The sequence below is a fragment of the Hyperolius riggenbachi genome, chromosome 1 (genome assembly GCF_040937935.1).
Source record: "Hyperolius riggenbachi isolate aHypRig1 chromosome 1, aHypRig1.pri, whole genome shotgun sequence".
In the NCBI taxonomy this organism is placed as follows: Eukaryota; Metazoa; Chordata; class Amphibia; order Anura; family Hyperoliidae; genus Hyperolius; species Hyperolius riggenbachi.
Window position 1 is genome coordinate 218605215 of NC_090646.1, and position 16787 is coordinate 218622001.

Genomic DNA, 16787 nt, shown 5'->3' on the forward strand with positions numbered 1-16787 from the left:
TTTTTTTTTTTTTTGTAAATCATGTTTTATTGGTTTAAGGGTTGATATACAATGAACAGGAAAAAAATGGGAGGAGCAGTGCACCTGATCCCAGCAATAGATTTCCAAAGATAGACAAACAAAATGCAAAGAGACAGAACAAGACCAAATAAGGAAATTCAAAAAACAGGGTTCAACTGAAATAGGGTAAGGTGGTCCCAAAGACCAATAGAACAATTTTTCATTTTTAGAAAATATATTGAAACAGCAAGAAACAAGAAAAGGAAAGAGAGTAGAAGCAGATCACTGCCAGAAGAGGCTTCAGTATATTCACCAAAATTGGTACTGTGTAACACAGAACCAAAAATGAAGATATAAGGGTATATGTGAATGGGATCAAAAGGGCAGGGAATCAATGAAAGCTTCTAAAAGGCAGATCTATATTCCCCCACTAGAGTGACAAGGCCTCACAGCCAGTGGAACCACAACACAAGAGTGAACTAAGGGTGTGAGAAGGGGCCAAAGTTGTTTCTCTATAGTCAATCCACAACGACCATTGTATCATAAAATTTCTTGTGTTTGTCCTGAGCAGTCAGAACCAATTCCTCCACCCTCATTATAGTCATTGATAGTATCGATCAGGACCTAATTCGTCAATTTTTAAGCTGCATATATGCATATATTTTCATAGAAAATTTGCATAATCCTGCATCAACTCAGAATTATTTGCATCTCATTGACCCCCCCTAGTCACTATTATGACATCCAGATGAGCCATAGTGCAAACTGACATTCATATATCATTTTAATACGTATTTTAGTATATTATAAAAAAAGTCATACTTTTTTATAGGAGTTGTAGTTTGTTTATAGAGGAACTCCAGTGAAAATAATGTAATAAAAAATGCTTCATTGTTACAATAATTATGTATACATGATTCAGTCAGTGTTTGCCCATTGTAAAATCTTTTAAATCCCTGATTTACATTCTGACATTACATGGTGACATTTTTACTGTTGGCAGGTGATGTAGCTGCTGCATGCTTTTTTGGCAGTTGGAAACAGCTGTAAACAGCTATTTCCCACAATGCAACAAGGTTCACAGACAGGAAACTGCCAGGAGTACCATGGTCCTCAGAGTTTTTTGTGGGAGGGGTTTCACCACAATATCAGCCATAAAGCGCCCCCTGATGGTCTGTTTGTGAAAAGGAATAGATTTCTCATGTAAAAGGGGGCATTTCACTGTTAAATGTAACTATTGTCATCTCCAGTAGCATTGTAAATGACTTTTAAACTCCCTTCGCTCATCAAATTAAATATGTTATTAAATTGGTGTTTGTGACTACAAATTAAGTTATACAGTAGTACTAGTAGTACTGAACTCTATAGATACACTCCCTGCATAGCTGTTGTGAATCCACTGAAAACACTGAATGTAGAGGTGTTGTCTATCACCCGTAAACCTGGTTTAGATCTTGCATGAAGAATGTGTAATAGAGGAAGAATCCCCTCATTCCCCTGCAGAGTACCTGCACATCCCTCTTACATGTACCCACAGTTAGATTGTCTAGGGCTCGATAGATGTTCTTTGTTCCTGTCTGCACCCTCTAAATGTACTCCTACCAAGGGCTAGCATTGGCAGTGATGAAATGCACCCTCTAAATCAGGGGTGCCCACACTTTTTCGGCTCGCGAGCTACTTTAAAATTCGCCGAGGCCAGGAGATCTACCGGTGTTTCAAATGCACCTCCCCCCCCCCCCCCCGGAAATGTAGTTAGGTATAGGTCCCTTCAGTATAGGCTAGCCGGGTATAGGTCCCTTCAGTATAGTTTAGCCGGGTATAGGTCCCTTCAGTATAGTTTAGCCGGATATAGGTCCCTTCAGTATAGGTTGGCCGGGTATAGGTCCCTTCAGTATAGTTTAGCTGGGTATAGGTCCCTTCAGTATAGTTTAGCCGGGTATAGGTCCCTTCAGTATAGTTTAGCCGGGTATAGGTCCCTTCAGTATAGTTTAGCCGGGTATAGGTCCCTTCAGTATAGTTTAGCCGGGTATAGGTCCCTTCAGTATAGGTTAGCAGGGTATAGGTCCCTTCAGTATAGGTTAGCAGGGTATAGGTCCCTTCAGTATAGGTTAGCCGGGTACAGGTCCCTTCAGTATAGGTTAGCCGGGTATAGGTCCCTTCAGTATAGGTTAGCCGGGTATAGGTCCCTTCAGTATAGGTTAGCCGGGTATAGGTCCCTTCAGTATAGGTTACCTGGATATAGGGCCGGTGGCGTCCAGGTCTTCAGGCCTGGCTCCGGTGGGCAGCGTGAGTGGAGTCGGAACTCGGAAGTTTTCCGCCTCTCCACCCGATTGGCTGCGCGCCTCTCCTCTCCTGGATGGCTGCGCGCCTCTCCTCTCCTGAATGGCTGCGCGCCTCTCCTCTCCTGAATGGCTGCGCGCCTCTCCTCTCCTGAATGGCTGCGCGCCTCTCCTCTCCTGAATGGCTGCGCGCCTCTCCTCTCCTGAATGGCTGCGCGCCTCTCCTCTCCTGAATGGCTGCGCGCCTCTCCTCTCCTGAATGGCTGCGCGCCTCTCCTCTCCTGAATGGCTGCGCGCCTCTCCTCTCCTGAATGGCTGCGCGCCTCTCCTCTCCTGAATGGCTGCGCGCCTCTCCTCTCCTGAATGGCTGCGCGCCTCTCCTCTCCTGAATGGCTGCGCGCCTCTCCTCTCCTGAATGGCTGCGCGCCTCTCCTCTCCTGAATGGCTGCGCGCCTCTCCTCCCCTGATTGCCTGTGCGCCTCTCCTCCCCTGATTGCCTGTGCGCCTCTCCTCCCCTGATTGCCTGTGCGCCTCTCCTCCCCTGATTGCCTGTGCGCCTCTCCTCCCCTGATTGGCCAGGCTCTCTCCTCCCCTCCCCTGATTGGCCAGGCTCTCTCCTCCCCTCCCCTGATTGGCCAGGCTCTCTCCTCCAGCGGCCAGCAGCAGAAACTGCGATATACAGCTGCTGGCTGCTAAATTCAATGGGACGCGGCCAAGAGGCCGCGATCTACCGGTAGATCGCGATCGACCTATTGGGCACCCCTGCTCTAAATGTACTTCTGCACCCTCTAAAATGTACTCTTACCAAGGGCTGGCATTGTCAGTGACGAAATGCCTTTTATTTTACAAAACTTTCAATCAACAAGATTGTTATATATAAATTAGAGGAGTCGGAAGTATCAAACTGAGAAGTTGGAGTCTGAACTTTTGTGTACCGTCTCTACAGCCCTGGTATACAGGTAACTCTGGCCAGTCCCCGTGCCCCTCTTACTCTATCCCTGCTGTGTGTCCAGCTTTACAGAAGCCTTGGTCGCCTGCCTTTTCTGCCAAATGAAAGCATTAAGATACAGGGCAAATGCAGATGATACATGCTTCAAGTTAAGCTGGAGAGAATACACACAGCAGGGATAGAGTAAGAGGCGCATGACAACTGGCCAGCGACTGCCTGCATAGTCTCACGCTCGTGGCAGGCAGTCTTTTGTGCGCCACTCTGTACAAAAAAATATGTTGAGGCGATTTTAGTATAAGCAACCTTTTTTAACTTGCTTAGATTACTGGATGGCATATCAGTAACATGCAGAGCTATACAGTACATGCAATAACTGCTTTGCACTGAATCACTTACAGGAAGCATACATCTTTTTTCAATGAACAATACATTTGTCTACATCTCAATTTTTCCCATGCTCCTGTACTCAGTCTTTGCAGAAGAGAAGTGTTGTTGATAATCAGCACAGTGATGGTAAAAAGTGGAAAGGAAAAAAAATGTACAACCAAGGTGTGGAGAGGGAACAGTTTAGAAGCAGTGGGATCATTTTAGAAAAACAATTTCAAGCAGGGTTTAGCACACACTATAAATTATTGATGGTAAGTGTAGGCAAAGGTAATCGCTTTTGCAGCATTTATTCATGTTTACACGCCAGTGTAAAAAAATAGGAAAACATTTAATGTATACCACAATACTGATAAGGACAACATTTAAACACACTTTAAAACACAATGATGGTAGACTGACTATGAAGAAACAAAAGTAGAGATAATCAAAGAGCCCATAATAGTGTAGTAGGTTAATATCAGATGATTTATATTGTATAACAAAAATATGGGTATTTACAAAAGTGGGTTACCACCAAGGCAACCACTGTAACAGCAGGTGGGGAGATTAGATTCGACCCCACTCAGGTTAAAAGTCGCTCTCTATAGACAGGAAAGAACATGGTAACACCCCTCAACCAAGGGTGAACAAGAATGTATGATTAATATTTGAACAGTGCAGTAAGAATAATTTGTGTTACGGTCTCCAAACCAGCCACAGTCAGTCTACGAATGATTAATCTTTGGTTGGAGACGGAAACAAAAAACAAAATGATATTCTTGTTGCACTGAATATGTGAACGATGATGTTAATTCTAAGATAAAGAACACAGCTCTTTTGAAAAGCTTTCTTTATAACAAATTAATGAAATGAGGAAGCAAAGAAAGAAAGACATTTCATTGCGGATGAAACTTGGTATCTAGGAGACAAGTGACACAAGATCTGGTACAAGTAAAATACAGCTATGAATAATGACCTGGAACATCAGTCACCTTTTCCTGTCCATTCGTGATTTATTGTAAGCAACATTAAAAATGTAATACACTGGAGGTGGCAGTATATAACAAGACCAGAATGGAAGAAACACTCATGACAGTTACCTTGCTCTCCTCAACTACTTCTTTATCAGCTTCTCCTTCCTCTGGAGGCTTCCTCTTCAGACCTGGAGCCGAGGTATCAAAGGCCGTACTTTAGAGAACAAAACAAAAAAAATCAACACTCAATTACTGTTGCCTGAAATGATTGTTAGGGCTTATGTTGGATGAATGGGAACAATTGTGGCGCACACACACTGTCCGTGCTAGATTAGAATAGTGGCTGATGGAGAAGGATGCAACATCATCAGCAGATCACTGATGATGTCAATGACCTTGTGGAGAACCTGAACTCAAGCTAGACTTTCACCTGAGAAACTCACAAATGTAGCCTGTATACAAAGCTTTAATCTGCATGTATGTGTTAGCAGTACTGCTATTTACAGTAACGGGAGCCTGTAGTGACAGACCACAGAGGCTGCCATCTTCATTCTCTAATACACAATACTACTACTGTAGTGCCTGACTTCTCTGCTTATACGCTGCCTCTAATGGTTTAAAGCACACCTCAGGTGAGATTAATATAAAGGCTGCCATATTTATTTCCTTAGCCAATTACCTGGCTGGTCCTCTGCCTCTAATAATTATAGCTATAGACCCTAAACATGAATGCAGATCAGATGTTTGACTGAAGGTTGACTTGATTTGCTGCATACTTGTTTCAGGTGTGTGATTCAGACACTACTGATGCCTAAAAGGCCATCAGGGCTGCCATGCAAGTGGTATTGTTTAAAAGGAGATAAGCCTCCAAAATTCCTCTCACTTCAGGTCCCCTTTAAATTGCACCTCTGGCAAAATGGGGGGGGGGGGAAACCTAAGAGACATGCTCATGAAAAAAAGTTATACTGCCCAGGCACATTGTGTAAGTAGTAACACTCATCAGAGCCCCGTCTGGATTCCAGCACACAGCTCTGCTCCCTTGCAGAAATGGGCCTCTTTCTATACAATACAATAATACAATACAATAACATTTCTATAGCGCTTTTCTCCCATAGGACTCAAAGCGCTTAGGCTCTCTCAGATTCAGTAATTAGTAGGATGAAGTATTCACACAACAAAAGTTATATTTCTGCAAATGCCAGACTGAACAGGTGGGTTTTCAGTCTGGATTTAAACACGTCCAGGGATGGGGCTGTCCTGATCTGTTGAGGTAAAGAGTTCCAAAACGTAGGGGCAGCATGACAGAAGGCTCTGGGACCAAAAGTTTCTAAGTGGACTCTGGGTATGACTAGATTATTAGAACCTGTGGATCTGAGAATGCGGGGATTGCTACGCAGCTGTAACATATCTTTCATGTATCCAGGGCCTAGATTATTCAGGGATTTAAATGTCAGTAGGCCGATCTTGAATAGGACCCTCCATTCTATGTCTATTTTGCCAGAAGTGAGCTCAGTCAGTGGTCCAGAATGAGCATGCAGTTCAGATAACTTGACTTTGTCCTGACTTCACCGCCTGCATGCTTTTTGCAGGTCTGTGATTAAAAGTCAGCTACAGCCTTAAAGAGAAGCTTAAAGGGACCCTGACCTCTAAAAATAAACAAAATTGGTACTTACCTGGGGATTTCTGCAGCCCACCGTAGGTCGGGAGGTCCCCCGGCGTGGTCCTGGCTCTTCTCGCGGTCCCTCCGCCGCATACCAGCTCGCCGACATCCGGGCCGGGTGTCAGGCTCCCACTTCCTGAACCAGGACGCTCTTCATCATCACGTCGGCCGCTGGGCGTCATGACGGCGGCCGGTGTGACAGTACTGCGCATGCGCGGTTAAATCGTGCATGTGCAGTACTGTCACACCGGCCGCCGTGAAGACGAATTCATATCCGCATTCGTTTATGTGTTTTCTGCAACAGAATCGCACCGCACTAACAGAAACGTAGCCTGAGACAACTTGCAGGACCTTTTACAAACAGAGTTGGACAGCAGTGAATGGGAGAAGTGGAGGGCATTAGGACTGCCAATACATGCCTGTAACCTCCATTTCTATAGGTGAGTTTGACTTGTCTATCAGGTCCCACGCCAAGGAGCGCTCTGTGCTTGCACATTTTCCAAAAACACGAACTGCGCAAACTCAAGGTTAGCCTCATGTATCCTTTAAGAATGTATTGCTGTACTACACGAAAATGTATTTTATAATTCAAAGATCTCCTGAGGTGACAAGATGAGATAGACATACGTATGTACAGTATGTAGTAGTATAATATACTTTGCATGCACACCATATTGGAAACTAAAGTTCCTCCTAGCTTAATAAATGTTAGCACTTGTCTTGGATGCAGGGCATGCAATTTTCAGTCTAGCAGAGGCGGTGTATGCCTGTGCGATTAACCATTCAATTGCAGCATGTGTTTAGGGACGCGCAGCCTTTCCCCCCACCTTTCCTTAAATACGTATGTACAGTGCCAATCATGCAGATACCTAGGCCATGTTCCTTTTTTAACATTCAAGTAAGCAAGTGACACTTTTTCTTTAGCAGGAACCAAGTGAAAATAGAGTGTATTGCAGCCATAAAACTCTTTCCTGGAAGAGGACAGCTTCTGAGTGCAGGGGATAGATAATACAAAGGTACCTGGAGTTTGCAAACATGTAGCCACTCTGCCTCCTAATCAAAAAAACAAAAACAAAACTAAACTGTTAAGCAACCTGACAATTAAACGTAAATTGTAATCCATTACAAAAGTTTTTCGTTTTGTTTTTTTTTTCACTTCAGCTATAATATTTTTAAAACATGCTCAACGTGTAACAAGTGTAACTTTTGTTAATGGCAGCACCAATACCACACGCATTTAGAAAGCATTAAGCTCAAAATAAATAAATAAATCATAATAATTTGATAAACTATATTGCTCAGTGTGGGTTTAGTATTTATTACATTTGCCAGAATTATACAGTACTGCTATATTCTACATATACATTCCCTGCAGATCTGTTGTGAACCCACTTAAGATTTTGTGCACATTGAACACTGAGGTGTTTATTACCGCAAACATTGCATCCCAGCAGACTAAGTCTGGTACACACTTTCAATTTTGATTGGCCAAACACTGACCAATTTTACCACCTCCATGCAATATTAGAGCTTACCTACTAAATCTGTTCGTATTTAAAACTAGTTAGCCCTCATAAAACATGGAGGTGGTAAAACTGGCCAGTGATTGGCCAATCAAATCAGAATGTGTGTACGCACCTCAAGCTAAACTGCCCATCGCTGTCAGATGTACTCAAGAGTTTGATGCCCAAGCCATCCTAGGTTCTATACTAGGGTCCAAAAGATGTTTTAGGATTCCCATCTGCACACTCCACATAGGTTGCTATCCAGACTGTAGTTTACCATAATATTTCCTCACTACCTGAATACTAGACAATCACAAAAGCAAGCTTCCTGGAGTTTTCCTCTGTCCTCCATCTCTCGTAGAGACTGACCTGCCCTCTTTTTCACCCAAACTTTAACGCCCCCTCATATATGTTGGCAGTGCCAGTTTTGGATGACCAGTATGCTAATGGATGAGTTTCCAAGGCGGTAGAGGTCTGGTTTCTTCCGCAGACACCACCTTCAGAAAGAATGCAAATCACTGAGTTTTGGCGGTGATTAAATCCTTGTATGAGGCAGCCTTCCCATTAACATGAAAAATGAATTAGTATAAATAGAGAAGTCAGAGCTGGGGGAACCATAAACTGAGGAATCCACCAACACTGCACAATTGATTTACCAAGCTCAAACAGTTACGGTACACACCATGCAATTTCCTGTAAGATAAATGTGTTGAATCAATTACTTCTGACAGGTCCGATCTGATTTGCGATCATTTTTCTGATCGCTTTTGTATAGAAATGATAGGAAAATCGATCCGAAAAATCAGAAATCAGATCAGACCTGTCAGAATTAATCGATTCAATCTGACGGGAAATTGCATGGTGTGTAACAGACATTAGAGCTTCTTGCTGTACCAGGAAAAGGGCTTTGTTTAGAGATGGTCAATGACACGCTAATTATTCTGGCTTGAATGCAAACTGTATGCAGCTCTGAACTGGGCTGCTCAATATTGTCAGAAATGTATTTGATTGACCCAACTCATAAATGCACACAATTAGAATTACATGCAAATCAGAATGATTAGCATCTCAATGACTGCGTCTAGGAATATGGGGTGTAGCTGTTTACAATCAGCACACATTGCATGCATACTTACCGGCACAGTTCCCTGGTTTCTGCAATTTCTCTTTGTTCATCCTTGCTGTTGAGGACTGCTCCGATATTGTCAGCACTTTCTGCTCCCAACTGTGAAGAATAAAAGAAGACAGTACTCAGAATAAGAGGTTTTCATTATTATGGTGCACATTTAGGGTACATACCTAACACTGTAGTACAAAATAGGGGAAAATAGGCACCCTGGGTTGTATAAAAGCATCTAAAAACAGTTTAAAATGAAAAAGATAATGAGGTGTCTTACCTCAATGACGAAATCTTTGTAACAGACAAAAGATTTTTATTTAACCCAGGGCGCCTCTTTTCCCCTATTTTGTGCTTAATACACCCCCCAACATAATCTGTTAGAGGGGTGGTGACAGTATACCCATGGTTGTCACCACGGTGGACACTTGTCTTCGGTTTTCCAAGAGAGCGTCCACCTCTGGTTCCCCCCCGGGACTGCCCCGAGTGGAGTCGGGTTTATGGTCTCCACCTGCTTCCTGTGGTTGGTTGCCCCTTGCAACCCTCCTTTGTGAGTAGCATTCTTATTTTCACCAATTTTTTTCCATCCTTATATTGACGTATTGCACTACTGGGCTCCCGCCTTTTTGTCTCTTGTGCCTTTTTTACAGGGTGCCAACACCGCTACCACAATACTAACACTGTAGTGGATGTCCAATCCGCACTTTGTTCCATTCCGCACAGATGGAACACAATGTGCAGCCCAGCTTCTACAACCTGATTATACAACCATGTGAACTCTGCATTCTTGATACTGTGCTCTATTCTGCACAGTTATAGCTTACCAGAACTAAGTAAAGGCACATTGGTAATGGTGTAGCCTAAACCAGGGCTTTTCAACCGGTGGTACGCGTACCAATGGTGGTACCTCTCCAGCACCCAGGGCTGCCCCCACCACCACTATCTGAGCCCCACTCTCCTCCCACACAATACTACCAGATTGCAGATCTGGGGCATAGCAAATGGCCGGCATGCTACTCGCGCCTGGTGTACTACGAATGCGGAAGTGATGTCATTGATCACTCCCGCATCCGTAGTACATCAGGCGCGAGTAGTGTGCGAGCCGTCCCTGTCTCTGCTATGTCTCTGACCTGAGGTCTGGTAGTATTGTGAGGAAGAAAATAGGGCTCAGGTAGTGGCGGCGGGGGAGGAACCAAGAGTAAAAGCACAGCAGTGACAAGGAGGATCAGGTGGTCCCAGCCGATTTGAGGTCAGTAATGATGGCAGAGGCATCCATTACAACTTGATCCACCTGCGCACCCTGACCCAGCCTGTACCCTCACCCACCTTGTGCACCCTGACCCAGCCTGCACCTGGTCACTAACCCAGCCAGCAAACTGCACCCTGACCCAGCCAGCACTCTGCACCCTGACCCAGCCAGCACTCTGCACCCTGACCCAGCCAGCACTCTGCACCCTGACCCAGCCAGCACTCCGCAGCCAGAATCCTGCAACCTAACTCAGCCAGCATCCTGCAACCTAACTCAGCCAGCACCCTGCAACCTAACTCAGCCAACACCCTGCAACCTAACTCAGCCAACACCCTGCAACCTAACTCAGCCAGCACCCTGCAACCTAACTCAGCCATTACTCTGACCTAGCCAGCAACCTTCACCCTGGCCCAGCCAGCTTCCTGTACCCTGACTCAGCCAGCACCTTGACCTCCCCAGTGCCCTGCAGTCTGACCCAGCTAGCACCCGGAACCCTGATACAGGCAGCATCCGTGCACCCCCCCCCCCCCCCCCCCCTGGTCAGGGTTTTGCAGTCATTTTAGATCCCTCCTGTAGCATGAGGCAGCTAAAATGGCAGCAAAAACCTCATCTAACCATGCGGCGCATCAATATCTGCAAAAAAATTGCCATGTGAAAAAAGTGGAAGGTTATTTTATGGTTGGTTGTTGTTTTATGTGTTATTTCTGCCTAATTGTGGTCGATCCTTGACAGATGGCTCCTCCCACAGCCTGTCATGACCACATCCATTTTTTGCCGGTTTTGCTGAGTCACTGGTGGTACATTAAAAATGCCATGTGATAAAAGTGGTACAATCCGTAAAATGGCTGAAAAGCCCTGGCCTAAACCACAGACCCATCACTGTACAAGCAGCTGATGAGTGGTAAGAGTTGACTAGACGAGCGCAGAGCTAGAAGGGAAGGAACACTATTCACCTCTCAGTTCCCTCCTAGGAGAGGTAATAAAGGTTATGGTCCCTCCCTAAAACTGCCTGTAGATTTGGGCTTGGCCAGGACTGCCAGGGTCTGAAGTGTACTGGCACTCTAGGCCTGCTTGAAGTAAAGTAACATGACCAGTTTGGTTGCGAGAAATGCCTTAACTACAAACTGAATTCCTTTTAATTATTCCTTTACACTCTGCGGCTCTAAGCTAAAGGCGAAATTAACGTTAACTAAGTAACTACATACAAACTTTACATATGCATTATTACCTGTTACCAAAGTGTGTAGTCTATTCATAGTGAATGGGAGATAGGACTGCCAAAAACCACAGAGAGGCAGAGGGACCCATGTTCCAATAGGACATCTATAATTCTTAACAGAAGTCTCTGCAGAAGGTATTACCTGAAACTGGATACTGTGTGTATTTTTGGAAGTACTAAGAGCCTCTAACCATTTCAAACCTATACTGCAGCAGGTCATTGGGAGCACACATTTAAAAAAATAGCTACCTTGAGATATCGACTGGAAAGCACAGAAGAACAGAGATAATTAGCGATACTCCACCTATGGACAGGGATGGCTCAGGACTCTGTAGAGCATTCCCTGTCCTCTTTCAGTCCCCTTGTTCCAACGCTGTCAGCCCCATTATAGCTAATCGCCCTACTGGTTGAGTACACCTCCGTGAGCCTTGGAAGCACCCATGTCCCTGAATGCTTCCAAAGACAGGCAGCTCCATACTGTACATGTGCAAGCTCACACTCATGTGCATCCAAAGCCTTCCGAGAGCTCACAGAGATGGCAAATTTGACTTGTAGTAAAAGCGTTAGAATGACATGACAGAGAGAGGACAGGCAAGGCTCTATAGGATCCAGGTCATATTTCTACTACCTACTGCAACTGGGAAAAACAACATTTTAGTGCACTTTACTCTGGAAGAAATGTACCGTATGTGTTATATGTATGTGATTACAACATGTACAAGCTAGATTCTCAGTACAGAACGGTCAGAAAAATAATGTCGATGAGAAGTATCTAGCATGTGTATGAGGGTTAAAAAGGACTCCTAAAGGAGGACGCCAAGCACCTAATACTCTTTAAAAAGAAATAAATATGGAAGCCTCCATATCTCTGTTATTACATTATTGAGCATTCCTTTTAAGATAATATCAAGATTCCTTAGTGTTGATGATTGATTAAACATGATTCTTTCAGTCTGAATGATCTTAAAAATATGACAGATCACACAAAAATTGAACAGTTATGTGACCCTGTGGGACACCGGTACACATCAGCTGAGATGGCCTCAAATATTCCATCTTTCCTGTATACAGGGGTTTAGCTTAAAAAGCAAAGGTGTTTCCAGATCACCTTCTTCTTCTCTTATTGCACTGTTGAGAAAGGGAGCAAGTCATTTGCAATGCCTCACACTGCTTTTGCAAGCATCCTTTAGGCCTCTTTCACACCAAGACGTTGCGTTTTAGGGGACGTTAAGGTCGCATAACGTGCCCCTAACGCAACTCATGGTGGTGTTGAAGTTGGATGTCAGATTGAGCCACGTTATGCAGCTGTTGGTGCGCTGTTTTCGTTCTATCTATACTGATAGAACAGCCGCTACAGGCTAGTGATAGGAAGTCCGGATCTTTTCAAGGATTCGGATGATTCGAATCGGATCATTGAAAATATCTGGATCTTTGAACCGAATCATTTGAATCATTTTACTAGGGAAGCAGACTGGGGGTGAAATGACTAGCAAGACATACTTTCTCTGCACTGTACATTCTGTATGTTCTTGTTTCTTCCAGACAGACATCCACTGTGAACCGAATCTTTCATTGTGATGATCCGGATGATTCAACTCACAAAAAAGATCCGGATCAAATGAACGATTCATTCATGATCCGGACAACACTATGAGTCCAGGTTACCTCACCACAGTGCAGTGAATATTAATTAGCCATGTGGCTAGTCACTGAGCACGTGCAAGCAGTCTAACGCAGCTAAAGCCCAGTATAACGCACAGCATGCTGCACTTTCATTCAACGTGTAGCGTTACAATGTAACGCAACGTGGGCACTGTGAACAGCACATTGATTTTTCATTTCTGTGAGTTGGGCTACGTTACAGGCTTCTGTAACGTGGGACTTTAACATCTCACTGTGAAAGCAGCCTTAATGCTTACAGTCGGGCGGGGAAAAGCTGCCTATTACTCTTATGGCTTGCCATCCGAATCACACTGCAGAGCGATCCTGCATGGCATGCAGTAGTTTTCAGCAGGACACACACGAATCCCTATAACCATGTATGGCATGGTTATGCAATTCGGATGTGTTCTACAAGTCTCACTACAAGTGCCGGCGGCTAAGTGGATGTAAACAGGCCCTAAAGGTCAATCCTGCTTTTCGAGACTAGGAGTTGCAGCCATTTCCGATGCTGCAGATTTATGTCGAATTCAGCACTAGTGGGTACACCTTTACAAGTACTAGAGTAAGTAAAATTCCTCAGTTTTTCTATGCTGACAAGTCACTATAATCATTAGGAAAATAAATAATCCTATATGATAAAACCCCTATGTCCCTGCGTGTGCCTCCTGTCTCTGTGTAGCTTTGTCCATGCTTTTTGCTACTGCGCATGTGCCCAGCACGGACCCAGCCTCACAAGGATAGGAGGACAGGAGCCGAGCGGGCGGGCGGCCAGGTGTGCGGTTGGCGGGCACATGCGCGCCCAGAAACACTGACCTAGAGCCCATTTTTAAACGGGCTTAAGTCTACTAGTACAACATAATGAGCGATAGTCTAGTTGAGGGGACCAGCAGGAAACGTTATATAGACCAACAGCTGCTCCCTGTTCATGGCAATTTGGTCATGTCCACTAATTTGCAAGAAATAGGGGGCCCAGAAGAAAACACTAAGGCCCGGTTCACAATAGACGGGAAAAAAAAAAAAAGGTCCGTAACGGAACGTACACGAACGGAGGTGAACAGATTGCATGTTAATCAAAAGGATACTTCACATTGCTCCGTTCTGCTGAACAGACCGCAAGTTTGAGTCTGCAGTAATTTTTACAGACCGGTGCATCGCATTGACCACACACTAACAGAATGGAGGGTCATGGATGGAAAACTGATGCTTTCCATGGATCAGTTATTACACAGATCGGTTTTTCATCCATGCCAGTGTGAAAGGGGCCTAACAATGCACATCCATGGCGTTTTGCCTCTGGGCTTCAAGCACTGCTGTTGCCTCCACTCGTGGAACTTTACACCTACTAAGTTAGTGATGTAGATAGGGTTTCCTCCTGGGTCTCCTATTTCTTACAAATTAGTGGCTGCAACCAAATTGCCATGAACAGGAAGGTTAGCACTAGTCCCCACACTATTGGCCAATCACAACGCTTTGTGCTGTAATAGAGATCTATGATAGGAAAGCCATTCCCTATAAGATTTCTTGCTGGGTCCCCCAAAGTAGACTAGCGCCAGAAGATCCCCTCAGCTAGACTAGCACCCCATAATGCAATTACTATGAGGCAGTGACTAGTAGGAATAAATAAACTGTCCAGATCAGTATGCATGAATAATCAGATGTCTCTTTAGGGTTATTATATATTTATTTTTCCACAAAAAAGTCCTGTGCTGTAAAGCCCTCCTGTACTTCCTCCCCCCTCTTCTCATGCTCTCAGGCGTCAGCGCAGCAGAGCACAGGCGTGGAGCAGACGTCCGTATATTTATAGCAGGCAGATACACATCAGAACATTACCTGCTGGGCCAACAACTTCCTGCGCAGCTTCTGTCGGGCTCGGATCTCCTGCAAGCGGCTATTCATCATCTACACCATTCGTTTCTGGCTAGCCAGCTACATGCGTCCCTCACTGATGACGTCAAACTACAACAAAAGACCGAGAAGCTACAGGAGCCATGTTTAGTAAGGGGACGCTTTCCCCATAATGTTTGGCTTTTTTTTATAGATTTTTTTTGGTGTAGATCTGCTCGTCGTTACGTCGCATTTGCTTACTAAACTATCAAAGTAAATGCATTTTAGGAAACAGTTGGAAGGTTTGCCCTTACTATGCATGGTCGAGCTATATGACTAGTGTCATCACTCATCAGGAGCGCAAGAGAGGCAGAAGGAAAACTGACAACTTGTATTGTGAAAGAGAACAGAAGAAACTCTTTTCATTCTAGGCAGAAGAGCACCATTTTAAAAAGTTCTTGTGTTCTTGACTTATACTCAAGTGTCGTTAAAATGTGTTGTGTTTGGGTCTAATCAAGCCTACAATCTACCTATAGATTTATTTTCACTCCATTTTTAAGATGTAGGCATGGTGTCACCCTGCTATGAACATGGATTTTTGCAAGCAGGTAACAAGGCTTCCCCCTCCCCCTTTGTCATTATACTACTGCACTGTTTTCTTTCCCCATGCCCTGCTGTTCTGAGCTGTGCTCTGCTTTGTCCCACCAACCAGCCATTCAAGCAAGTCACCATGTGTACTGATACTGACTCGTGTACCCAGACTAGGGGAGGAAGGGGGGACACACAGGGGCGTAGCAAAAGGGGTTGCAGAGGTTGCGGCCGCATCGGGGCCAGAGGGGCCCCGAAGGGCCCTTCCTCAACTACAGTATTAGCTCTGTATTGGTCCTGTGCTCATAATAACCACTTCTATAGATACTTTAAATAGTGGTAATTATTAACAAACTCCTCCCCATTCCCTTCTTGCACCTCTGACACTGTAGTTGCCATTGGCAGGTTTTGGTGCGCCGTATCAATTGTTATGTATAGAGTGCTTGGGGGGCCCCATTGTAAAACTTGCATCGGGGCCCACAGTGCTTTAGCTACGCCACTGGGGACACACAAGTCAGCTGTGCTTAGAAAGAGAGAAGAAACAGGTAGTATTTTATGGGCATCCAGTTTCTGTCTCTGAATGTCAGTGAAACAGAAGTTTGAGTTTTGGTTCACCATGAGCTTTGTGGGCAATCTGTAACTCTGAATGTCAGTAGTCACCCTACTAATAGCCTGTCAGTAGTATCTATCTGTATCTACCTGTCCAGCTAATACAGACACTAAGGCTATCATTCATAAAGCATTTCCGCATGCGGAAATGCTTAAAACAGCTGACTTTACCGACCACTTAGCAAAGTCAGCATTCATAAAGGCTCTTTCCGCATGAAAAAAATGACACTACCGAGCAGAGTGATAAATCACTGCCTTGTGCGGTGATTATCGGAACAAATGTAGCAAAATGTTAATTCATAAAGAACACCCCAAGCGGTGTGAGGTCGGGAAGTTCCGCTCCCTCTGATGTGGCGATACCAATGTAAGTGAATGATAAAGTTCAAGTGCGGAGGTGGCACACCTTACCCAAGATGTGGGTGCTATGGCCTGTGGATACTGAGCCCCAGCATCCAGACTTCAACAATACGGTAAAAGAGTCCAGGTCAGCACACCTTTTTCAAGAAAAGAATTTTCTCAATTTATTGCTCCATAAGCACGTGAAAACTTGACAATTGTTTCGGGGCCACAGCGGGTCCCCTTTTTCAGAAAGTGCAAACGTTTTGTTTGCACTTTCTGAAGAAGGGGACCCGCCGTGGCCCCGAAACAATTGTCAAGTTTTCACGTGCTTATGGAGCAATAAATTGAGAAAATTCTTTTCTTGAAAAAGGTGTGCTGACCTGGACTCTTTTACCGTAATGTAAGTGAATGGAGACACACAAACCTCCCAGGCAGCTGCAGCAGAGC

General features: G+C 44.6%; 1 protein-coding gene across 2 annotated transcripts in view; it reads right to left on the reverse strand.

Annotated features, from left to right (window-relative positions):
• Positions 1–14941, reverse strand: part of METTL14 (methyltransferase 14, N6-adenosine-methyltransferase non-catalytic subunit) — a 57450-nt gene extending 42509 nt beyond the window's left edge. For both annotated transcript variants that reach the window (XM_068280648.1, XM_068280639.1), the window contains exons 1-3: positions 14811–14941; positions 8870–8958; positions 4695–4782 (exon numbers count right to left, since the gene is read on the reverse strand). In XM_068280648.1, the coding sequence (XP_068136749.1) occupies positions 4695–4782; positions 8870–8958; positions 14811–14879 (246 nt within the window). In that variant the 5' untranslated portion in view covers positions 14880–14941. The remainder of the gene's footprint in view (positions 1–4694; positions 4783–8869; positions 8959–14810) is intronic.
• Positions 14942–16787: the final 1846 nt, after the last annotated feature.